Raw genomic sequence first — 12,088 nt, 5'->3', positions numbered from 1 at the left:
ACATATTTTATCTCTTTATTCCCAGGAATACTAGGACATTATTTGAGAAATATTGAGAAGTTAAGGTTTCTATTAAAATTAATGGAATACCAATATTGTTATCTCAATAACAACTATCAAGAAATCTGATAAAACTTCAATACCAGTTTCTGATACATGTTCTAAATATACTTGGATATAAAGATGTTTCATTAACCTGAGAAAGAAATTCTCCCTCAAGACAACAATCAGCACCAAATTAATTAATACCAATAAACTAAGTAATAAAACTCTAGAAGTGTTACTTTTAGGGTTAGGCAAACGCAAACAATAGGAATCCTGGCTATTAGAACAATTTAACATTTTTCCAGAAATTTAAGTGAATCAAGAGTTTAATAGGTAGAGGTTTAAAAACTAACTATACTAAGAAAATAGATTCCTATGTGCCAAGCATAATAATCAATTAATTAATTATCTCGATAATATAACAATTTATTTAATACATGAAACATTATAAATACAAGTAATTAATATATGTACCTTAAATACATTTTACAAATTTTAGTAACACATAAAGTTTTAAATAAAAGTCTTAAGGTTTGAAAAATTCCCAATAAAGAAAAAAACAGATATTGTGAAGATTACATTCCCCTCCAAGTTATTTTGTAAGACTAACACAATCCTCATCAGAATTTCAAGTAGATTCTTTGGAACTGAACTTTCAGCACCAAAGTAGTAGGGACCCTTCGCTTTAATTTCTAAAACAACCTCAACGTGATATATAATACCTACCACAGAATATCCACCCAGCAAATATTTGTTGAGTCAATGAATAAATGATTCTAAATTCCATATTAAAAAAATGAGAAACTAGTCAAAAACATTTGAGGAATAAGAAAAATGTCAGAGGGTTTACATTACTGGATATTAGGTCATATTATATAGCTATTATAATATGTGGCATGACAAAGAAATAGAGTGATTTATCTGTGAACAGAGAGTACCCATAATAATTTTATATATAATATGGCATTTTAATTCAGTGGAGAAAGGCTAAATAATGTAATAAATGATGAAATAAATGATGAAACTGGATATTCATTTTTAAAATTAGATTTCTATCCCAAACATGCACTAAAACAAATTCCAAATAGATTAGATATTTTCATGTAAAAACATAAATATTTGGGGGGGAAGGGCTTTTAAAAAATGTCTGATGACAAAAAGCAGAGAACACCGGAAAAGGTATATAGATTTGGCAACAAGTTTTTAAAAATTAAAACGGGTAAAAACTCACTAGAAACAAATTACAGGCTGGGGAAAACATTCTCTCATATATCCACAAGAAAAAGACAAATGCTAAAAGGAAAAATGCAAAAAAGGCAGAAAGACATGTAAATGCTTAATTAATATATAAATACTGTTTAAACTCACTGGAAACCAAAGGTAATGCAAGTAAAAGTAATAGCATACTTTTTCTCACTGAACAATTTGAAAATATGTTTTAAATGATAATACCTATGATTGGTGATGATTGAATTTACACAGTAGAGTAGCAAGAAAGTCAGTTAATACAATTGCTTTTTGAAAGCAATTTGAAAATCTGCTAAAATTAGCTTTTAAAGGGATGTGCATTGAAGGATTGTTTGTAATTATGAAAAATCAGAGGCAATATAAGTAAATATTTAACAATGGGGAACTGGCAAATTATGACACAGCCACGTGATTCATTAAACATTAAGGTGATTCAGTAGGCAAGTATATAATGATATGAAAAGGCATTCACAACACATTAAGAAGGGAAGCTGATTTATAACATATTATATAAAGCAATGATTCCTCTCCCTTTATTAAGTATATATTCCCATGGGGGGGCGGGCAGTGGGAAAGTGGATAGACCTAAATCTACCAGAAATTATCTGATTACTTTCATAATCTAAAAAAATACTTAAAAGAATAAAATTTTGGATAGGAAGTTGCATATCACTTAGGATAATTAATAGATGGTAAAAAGAAAACGCACGTACAAAAAAAAATAAACACAGGTATACTAGATAAGACAAAAAGAGTACTGTGCTTATATTACCAAAGCAAAGTCTTATGATTTGGCTTTTGACAGAGTGAACAAGGGTGTCGAATTTTTGTTTATCTTGATATACGAGTCTGGTGGTAATTTCTGGCTTTATACGAGTGCTAAAGGAAGAATTTTTCCATATTAAGCATAGAAAATAAGACCTATCCACCACCACAGTTGTTTAGTTTTTATTAAAATGTCTATACCACATCAAGAATAGAATCTCAAAAAATACTATCATAACATCTGTCTACCTCCGAATCATGCTTTTAGATTCAATGCCTAACTCAAAATGTTTTGCTTCGCTATTTTTCTTTTAGTGTTTATTGATACATTAACTTACCAGCGATGCTCTCACTAGAAATCTAACCTATAGTCTTCATGGTTTATAAGAAAAAGTTCTTGGATTTGTTGATATAGTGGAATAGTAGGATTAATCCAGAAAATGAAATAAGGGAAGGAAGACGTGTTAAAATATCGCTTTTAATTTCTGAAGTAATGCTTAGACTCTTTTTTTTTTTTTTTTTTTTTTTAGAATCTATCATTTTTAAACACTGGTGAAACATAGTCCTGTGCCCTATAAAAATCAAAAGGGTACTTTAAGATTACTTATAGCATTTAGAGGGAAATGCAAATATCAGTATTTGTGCAGGTAGGCCTATTTTCTATTTAAAGACAGAGGAATAGCTATCATTTATGAGGCACTTGCTACATACCCAGATCTATTCAAGTTTAAATAACTTACCCAGTGTTCCAAGGCTACTAGGTGGCAAAGCTAGGCTTTGAACCAAACGTTTGGCTCTAAAGCCATCATCTTATTCATAACCATAAATTGAAATGGAAAAGCTATTAACAGGCCAGTTTCTCTCTCAGTTAAACATAAATGCAAGGATTATGATTAGTTCAACATCGACCTGGCAAATCAAGTTATAAGTTTATTAGATCATCGTGATTTAGATAAGTGCCACCTCTCTGGGACCCATAGCATGGACATATAATTTAAAAGGCTGAAGAGGGACGCCTGGGTGGCTCAGCAGTTGAGCACCTGCCCCTGGCTCAGGGCATGATCCGTGGTTCTACCTTTGAAAAAAGATACATGCTTGAGTGCATCACATATATTTTACTTTATTTCACCATTTTTTTTCATTAGTCACTACTGGATGCTGGTTAACTACAAGAGCTAAAAATGCACCATATTCTTACCAGGAATGGGAGGCCTGGATGTCCTCATATCCAGTTTAAGTTTAAAAACAAAACAAAACAAAAACAAACATGATTACAAACAATTCCTAATTTACAAGTCAATTTTGTTCCAAAATTCCACATGAAAGAACAGGAGGTGCATTTTTTCTTACATACAGGATTCTCCTGGACATGGTGTTGGATTCCTAGGTTAGCTTTCAAGGGGGGGGGGGCGCCTGGGTGGCACAATTGGGTGCCTCGGACTCTAGGTTTTGGCTCAGGGTCTGATCTCAGTGTCGTGTGATCAATCCCCGCATTGGCTGTGGGCTCAGCCTAGAGTCGGCTTGAAATTCACTCTCCCTCTGCCCCTCCCACTCATGCTCGCTTGCTCTCGCTCGCTCTCTCTCATAAATAAATAAACCTTAAAAAAAAAAAAAAGCACATATACAGCTAGGGACACCTGGGTGGCTCAGTAGGTTAAACGTTGGCTTGCCTTTGGCTCAGGTCACGGTCTCAAGGTTGTGGGATTGAGCCCTGAGACGGGCATTCTGCTCAGTGGCGACTCTGCTTGAGATTCTGAGAGCCTCTCTCTCCTTCTCCCTCTGCCTCTGCCCCTTCCCCACTTCCCCACTGCCCACACTTGTTCTCTCTCTCTGTCTCAAATAAATATTTTTTTAAAAAGTACATATACTGCCAAATGTTCTTGGAGCATCACTCTGTCCAAAGAGTATTCAAATAATTTGGTACATAAAACCCAACGAGCTGTATAACAAAGTTTCTACAGAAAAAGATGTAACGTCTCCCCCTACTGCAATCTTGGAAGAGAAACAGAGTCCCTCTTAGCCACGTATCTTTGCCTTCTCCGTGCGCCCTGTCATCTGCTTCTCTCCAGTGCAGTCCGGGGTGGGGGGGACTGGGTGGGGGGGTGGCGCAGGAAGACACAGGAAGTTAACACTAGTCACTTTGGGACTTTCCAGTATACCTCCAGCTGCATTTTAGTGTCAGTGGGATCCCCCCCATCACTTTTATTCAGGGGCTCCTTGGTCCCAATGAATCTATTTACTTCTCTTTCCACGACTATTCTTCTCCCACAGTCCTCCAAAGCCTTCACCTGAGAGCTTTTAGAATGTCAGGGTCTCTCCAGAATCCTCCCGAATCAGAATCTGCTTCTTGGCTCCATCCCAAGTCACTGGTATGCACCTTAAAGTTTCAGAAACATAGCTCTTCTGTCATTAAAGAGTTAATATTCGTTTTTAAACTTTTCCATATTATCATTAAGAAAAAAAAAAAAGCAAACTAGAAAGTTCCCTCAGTGCCACCCAACCGCTCCCCTGAGATTCTAGCAAAAGTCAGACGCATTCAGTGATAATGTTGGTGCTTATCTACCTGAATCAGAATCACGTGGGGACCTTAATGAGGCTACTATTATCCTAGGGTCCATCCCAAAACAATTAAATCACATTATCTGGGGTGGGGCTACTGGATACTTTAAAGAGTGATATAAAAATTCCTTATATTTCAAAGAACTCTAAACCCAGAACTTCAAACTCTTCTTGTCACCAGAACCAAAGAAAGGTGTAGATGGCTTATTCTGGTGGGTAGCACAAGGAAGTGTGTTTAGAAATGGGGGTTCTAGTAGGGAATAGAAATAGGATATAGGGGGAGTTTAGGAGATATAGCACGCAAGTCACTGGGGGGGCTAGAGAGGCAGCTACATATGGGGAGAGGTAGTATGGGAAGGAAGATGAGAAAAAGGTCCTAGCCTACAGGCATCTAGAAGGAGGAGATCTGCTGGAGATGGCTGTCTTTAGGTAGGTAATTATGTGAAAGGGACATACATAAGTCGAAGCCTAAACCAGGGACCGTGTGCAGAATTCCCCCAAAACACTCTCCTTAGCCGTGGGCTTGTGTTCAAGTCCCCACTCAACGTCTTTGTCAAAACATAAGGGACAAAGATCTTCTGCAGTACAGACCCTGGGACTTGAGGACTCTAGCAACATTAGTACTTGGACTCCTTTGTGTCCTTAACCTTCTTGAGGTTTAATGAATAAAAGGAGTTTGACCCAAGTTGCACTGATGCTCATCCCATGTTGATGATGGAAATACGCCCAGGGCTACCTAGGACCCAAGAAAGGAGAGCCATGTGATCTCCGTAATCTGCTTACAGAACTCCCTCCACTTGGCTTGCCTCTCACTATCCTTAATTGACCCTCATAATCAGTTTTCAACAGCCAGTGTCTCTTTGATGCTAAGAGTCCTAAATGTGACGATCATGTTGTATCTGGCTGCTGAGTCAGATGGAGAAAAAACAAGTACATGGTTAATGAAGAGAGGCCATAGCTAATATGATTTAAAGTTACATCAACTGTTGCAGAGAGACAAGCTCCTTTATGATGGCATTTCCTTTTTTCCTTAACCTTTCACAGTCAAAAGCAAATTTCATAGTACTTTTTCTATCAGCCCTGAAACCAACCAAAACCTCTTTAACATCACAATTACCCTGATTCAGGGAGACCAAGAACGTACAGGATATTTTGAAAGCATGTCCACCTTTCACCAAGAGCAGTGGTATAGCAATCTCAAAGATCCGCACTCATTGAGGAAGACAAACCACGAGAGACTCCTAACTCTGGGAAACACACAGAGGGTTGCAGAAGGGGAGGTGGGTGGAAGGGATGGGGTAACTGGGTGACAGGCACTGAGGAGCACACTGGGTGTGATACTATATGTTGGCAAATTGAATCTAAATAAAATATTTTTTTAAAAAAGGATCTTCACTTTAACAATTACCAAAGACTTTGACAATTTCATGGACTTTAACAATTACCAAGCTGATACACGCAGAGGAAAAAAGGGATGCCCAAAAAGAATACCATCAATACTAAGGCATTGGTATAAAAGACAGCGGTCTTACAATGTTGGCTACGTTTTCTCCCCTTCTTTTCTTCTGGAAGTAACAAGAAGCATGGGGTCCAGAGACGAGGCACCCTGAAAAGCTGCACTTATTTTAATGACCACATGGTTATTAAGACTTAAGTGTTCAACATTTTCACTACTTGGAACCTCACAACCTCAGGGAGGTTTCCTTCTCTGTGACAAAGGTGAGAAAACTCCAGCCTCACAACACCTGTTCCACGACCAATGTAAATTTTCCTCTCCCACCACACGTATTTCAGCTACTTTTCCCATCCCTCCTCCTCCTCACCAATATCCCCTTGGTTACCAGTAGCAGGTGAGCTGGCAGGAGCGAGCTCTGCCCTTCACACTTGGTGATGGCTCCAGACCTGCAGCTCAGGGCTCAGCCTAGCTGGAGAGCACCTCATCCCTCACTACCACCCATCTCTTTTGCTGGGACACGTTTAAGACTTGAGAAGTCTAAGAATCAGTCCTTCTCCACACCCACTCCATTCATCTACCCCCTAATTTCGTTTATAAGTTTGACCCTAGCACTACTGGCCCTTGGGTGGGTTTCATACAGTTCCTTCTGGAGCATAATAAGTAAAGGACAAGATTCTCTTTGCTTTCTATCCTGCTTTTTACTGGGATCTTTCTTCATCTTTGCCCCAGAAGTGACCCTGGAAGAAGCCTCAATCTTTCAGCTTCTGTGAAACCTGTATCTCCTGGGATGATGCAAAGAAACTCAGCAGACTCAAGACTGGTTACTACAGACATCATTCTGTGGACTGGTAAATACAATCATTACACATGTAATTATACGGCAATTATTATCTGATTTTGCAGAAGGGTCATAGGCTTTGGAGCTAAAAAGACCTCTCAAATTTACCATATGTGTGACTCTGGGAACTTTCATAATTTCCCTGAGTTTCCATATCCTTTTCTGTATATTAGAGATAATAACATCTGCTCCGTGGAATTACTAGAAGAATTAAATAAAACAATCTGCAGAAAGGGCTTACTGCTGAATCTGGAATAGATTAGGTACAATAAACATTAAACTCAATAAGTATTAAACTATATTATGCTACTTTTTTTTTGTATACACGACCAAAAAAAAAGGTAAATATGTTCATTTATCATCTCAACTTTCACATTTAGGTGAGTGCTTTTGTTTGCATGAAACTTCAATGCTGCTGGATAAATTATTTCAGAAACCAGGGCACAAAAAGTGCTTGATCGTGATGCCTCTCTTTCCACTTCTACACAGTAGCACTTATGTTAATCAATGGAAGCAGCATGTGATGGAGACTATGACCAAGGAGAACTGTCAGTCCCCGCCACCCCCCGCCTCTGCCGCAGAGTCTTGGTCATGACATAGTTGTTTGAAGTGTCACTCGTTTCAATCCAACAATAACTTACTGAGAATGTCACATTCTTATATATGACCAGAGTGAATCGTACTTCTTCACCTTGACTCAAATGTATAGAGTATAATCATTAAAACAACCAACAAAAGATTTTGATTAAGTCAAATAGAGCCAGATGCTATGGACGAAATTGTTTTCCAAAGTTCTGAGTGGTCTCACTGAGAAAAACCACCTCAAAGGCATCTTAATCTTGAGCTGCCTTACTCATAGTTATGAACAAAATATCCCCGCCCCTCAAACCATTGCAGATTTCTATAGGAATAGACAGGTAGAAAGATAGGTGGGTTGGTGGGTGGGTAGGTAGGTAGATGTGGGTGGGTGGATGGATGGATGGATGGATGGATGACAGATAATTTCAAAAGCCAGAAGAATTTTTCCAGGTGACTATCAACAGCATTACAAAACATTCGGGATCTAAATGTGATCATCTTTGTCAAGATAAATTTCTAAATGCATTTTTCTTGGTATGTACAAACTACAAATGCTTAAAAAAATGCAACTTGAAATGGCATCTTTTGGGGAGACATTATGGCACTAATTCTCCAATGCAAGACCAATATGAATACATGTGAATCTAGATGGTACTTATACCGAAGAAAATATCATGCACAGTCTTTACTTTGACTAAGTTTGCAACTCATCTTTGCCTTTTATAGGTTACAACCAAGAATTTGAGATGATGTAAAAAATAATAGATCTGAGTCACACTTAACAGCAGCTGGGAAACATCCCAGACTATACTTAAACACCGGAAAGCCAGAAGCTTTCAGACATGGAGCTCTCTTCTCACTGATGAAGTCATAGGAGGCTGAGAAAATCTACTGCAAGAGTACCTCACTGCCAAATTTAAAACTTTTGCTATTTTTCCCTGAAACTCAGTCTGCATATAGGATTCCAAAATATTAGAGATATTCAAATAGGTAATTGGCTAAATGACTTAATTCTCCTCTGACATTGTGTCATATGACATACTGTCGAATACAGAAAAATAAAAGTGCCAGCAATCTTATATACTTGTAAGAGAATGTGATTTGGGATCATAACAAAAAATAAATCTTTTCAAAGAAATTTATTTTACTGAACCTATTTATTTTTCTGTTTATTTCAAACCCATTTCAATTTGTAGACTGCCACCTGGATTCCAGGGCACCTTAGTGTATTTTTACTTGTCTCTATTATAGTGGTTTATTTGCATTTGGAGTTGAATTAGTCCTTTTATCTGAACATGAGACTACCCTAGTCATAAAAATGAATATAATTACTTTAGATTAAGAAAATTGTAATAATGAATACACTTATTATCCATAATGAATTTACAAATCAGATCCTTACCCCTAAATATAATAAGATTCCATAGAACGCAAATCTCCAGAAAAAGCATCGCCGAAGGGCATTAATAAGTTTGGGGTTCTTCTTTGATGCCAGCTCTCTGTCCCATTCTCTGCAAAAGAATAAAAAGTAGGACCAATAAGTTGCATGTGCAAATATTTGAGCTATTCTATTTCCCTTCATATAGTTTTACTCTCACAAAGACATCCAAGGAGATTAACCCAAGTGACTGAAGAGACAAACCTTGTGGAGATCTTCCAACACCAACACTCAGATATTTGGCAGAATTTGATGCTTTACCATAGATCAATTTTCAGGGAGTTGACTTGGTGACAAGGCCAGATTTATGTATTAAAGGAAGGTACTGGACTTCTTAAAAGCAATGCAAGAGGTGGACAAATAGAGTATGACTCTTATGAACATATATTAATGTGCTTGAGACAGTGAAAAATAAACAAAAATTCAACTCTCCCCCCCGCCCCTTCACCTTTTGATCTTTACTTGTTTAGACCTGTAGTGAATTTTACAAAATTTAACTGCCAAAAAAAAACAACATAAAAGTCAGGTGGATTTTTCTTTTATTTAACATTAGAAAAACTCATCTAAATGACTGTTTTTTGAATGTAAGGGTATAAAACAAATACTGCCAAACTTCATTTTCAACTATTAAAGTCAGTTATTAGAGTAATAGTCTTTGGAAAACTAGAAGAGAATTACATTCTATATTTTGTGGAAAAGAAGCCACATAGTCTGAAGGAATGGTGGTATCAAATAAGCTTTCTTTTAAAAACTGGAAATTCATCAGTGGATTATATTTACATTATAGGCACTTCTGTCTGTTAATGAAAGTCCTTTCTCTTCCCAATGGTTAAAACACATCTCTAAGTGTCACCCTGATCTGCATTACTAATCTGTACAGAGATGAAAAGTTTCACAGGCAAGAACTAGATAAGGGTTTTGCGTTTCATTAAGAGCTAGCTAGGTCCATTACTATTCATCTGTGATAATTAGCAGTGGTTTTAAGTTACCCCAAAGGAAGAACACACAACTGGCAGTCTCAGTGCAAAGGAAAACAGCTGCCCCAAGAAGCTCACTATCTACAACACCTAATTACCTATCCCGTCTACCCACCTCTCCACTCTTTCACACTTACACAGGGCTTGCTCCCATCCATATCATCCAGTGGCTCACAACAGGGTAAGAAGCTAAAGATAGAGGCAGATTCAGCCTCTCTTTCAAAGGAAGAATGAGTCAGATGAGAAAGTCAGGAAAAAGAAGCGGTACATAGACCAAAGAAATGATTTCAAGGTGGGAGGAAGTGGTCAACCCGAAATCATGTAGGAAGAAGCCATTTTATTTGACATTAAGAGACCTCTGGTGACCCTGATCAATGTTGTTTTGGCAACATGGTAGACACAGAAACTATATTTCAGGGAGCTGAGATGTAAAAGAAAGGTGAAGAAGTGGAGGGACCACCAGAACAAAGGAATAATAGCTATAGAAGAAGAAGGAAAAGGAGAAGGAGGAGGAGGAGAAGGAGAAGGAAAGGAGGAGAAGAAGGAGAAGAATAAGTAGAGGAAGAAGAGGAGGAGGAGGAGGTGGAGGAGGAGAAGCAGGAGGAGGAGGAGAAAGAATGGGAGAATGGAGCAGCAACCTGAGGGAAATGCAAGGTGGGTGAAATTTATTTTAATGGTCAGGATTTGAACCATTTATAGCCTGAGAGAAGGAGTTTGCAGGGAGAGGAGGTGGTGTGGTTTCAGCAGCACCATAACAGACACTGTAAGAATCCCAAACACTGAGAGTTAAATCACAAGGGAAGAAGCTCTATATTTACCAATTCTGTAGCTTTTCGTAAAAATGGATGTGCAGTCTGCACAGTCTGTAAAGAGGGTTCAATGTTACAAACTGAACCAGATGGGCCAGTGTGCCTCAGCTACGTGGTTACCACCTAACGACCTTTGTCATCAGGCAATTATGAAATGTGGGGCTAGGGTCACTTTCCAAGAGCGCAGATGTACTAAGTGCTATAAATGGCGTGTCACTCTTCCAAAATGTTTCAATAAATTCTAAAAAACAATTTTATTTTTTATAAAAATAAATGCATAGAGTGAAAAGAGATACAAAATAACAAGGGTAAGAAAGACAGCATTTATGGACTTATACTGGCACAGAGTTGTTGAATTTACAAAATTAGGTATACTTTGAATTGATATGGGAGATGCAATAAAAACAGGAAAAAAAATCTTAGGCCAGATAATACCACCAATTTAATGTCCTCTATTTGGCAATAAATAAAAATTTATCTGTAGTACACAGGTTCTTATTAACCTAGTCCTACTCTGATTAATCTTTCCCTTGGTATCCATTCAGAACTTAGGTATTCAATATATATTGTTTTATTAAGAACTTGCTGATATACCTACAATGTATTATTTGGTATATTTTTATCTCTGCAACAATATTAAAGGTTTTCACACAATGCTAGTCATTTCACATTCAATTATCATTCACTTAGCAAATTTTTATTGAGCATCTACTGTATGCCAGACCCTATTCTAAGCACTGAGGAATACATCATAAATAAACCAAACCAAACAGACCAAAATATCCTTGCTTTCTCGGCATTTGCACCTACTTAGGGCCTAATAATAGGAATTGGTCCTTGATATTGCAAAGAAGAATCTCTTATTCCCACTAGCCTAATTACTTGAATAAAATCAAGAAAAATAAGGCTGAACATCTTACTTTGCCTTGAAAATATTTTTTTTTCTTGAAAATATATTTTAAAGGGAAATGAGTTTAATGAAAATAAGGTAAACAAGTTACAAGTCTCAACATTTTTTATTTGGGGGCAATAATTTAGTAGCTACTTTTTCTTTTCCTTTTTCTTCTCTTTTCTATTTTTTTCCCCCCTTTGGTGTAAGGAGTGAGCATGTGACCCTAGAGTCTCTGGGATTTTTCACATTTGGCCAAGGAAAAAGGGCTCTTATCTTTGTGATTTGTAAAGAAATGAGCAGAGTTCTAAGGACCCACTGCATGGAGTAATCTGGTCTGAGAGAATAAAACCAGCACAAGCAAATACCAAGTGGCACGAGAGTCTCTGGTTCCACTCAGTCGCTAAGGCCAGTCCTCTGCCTAGATCCCTTCACACAGGTAGGCTACAGGAGCCAACAAATTCCCTTTTTCTATTAAGCTGGTT

At 37.5% G+C, this 12,088-nt stretch overlaps 1 protein-coding gene across 1 annotated transcript in view; it reads right to left on the bottom strand.

Moving 5' to 3' along the window:
- CFTR (CF transmembrane conductance regulator) overlaps positions 1–12,088 on the bottom strand; it is a 161,217-nt gene that overhangs the window by 120,142 nt on the left and 28,987 nt on the right. The window contains exon 3 of the mRNA XM_055314679.1: positions 8,893–9,001. Coding sequence (XP_055170654.1) covers positions 8,893–9,001 — 109 coding nt within the window. The remainder of the gene's footprint in view (positions 1–8,892; positions 9,002–12,088) is intronic.

The sequence above is a fragment of the Nyctereutes procyonoides genome, unplaced genomic scaffold (assembly GCF_905146905.1).
Source record: "Nyctereutes procyonoides isolate TBG_1078 unplaced genomic scaffold, NYPRO_anot_genome, whole genome shotgun sequence".
Lineage (NCBI taxonomy): Eukaryota > Metazoa > Chordata > Mammalia > Carnivora > Canidae > Nyctereutes > Nyctereutes procyonoides.
The sequence above is the reverse complement of the archived record's forward strand: the minus strand, read 5'-3'. Positions and strand labels throughout refer to the sequence as shown.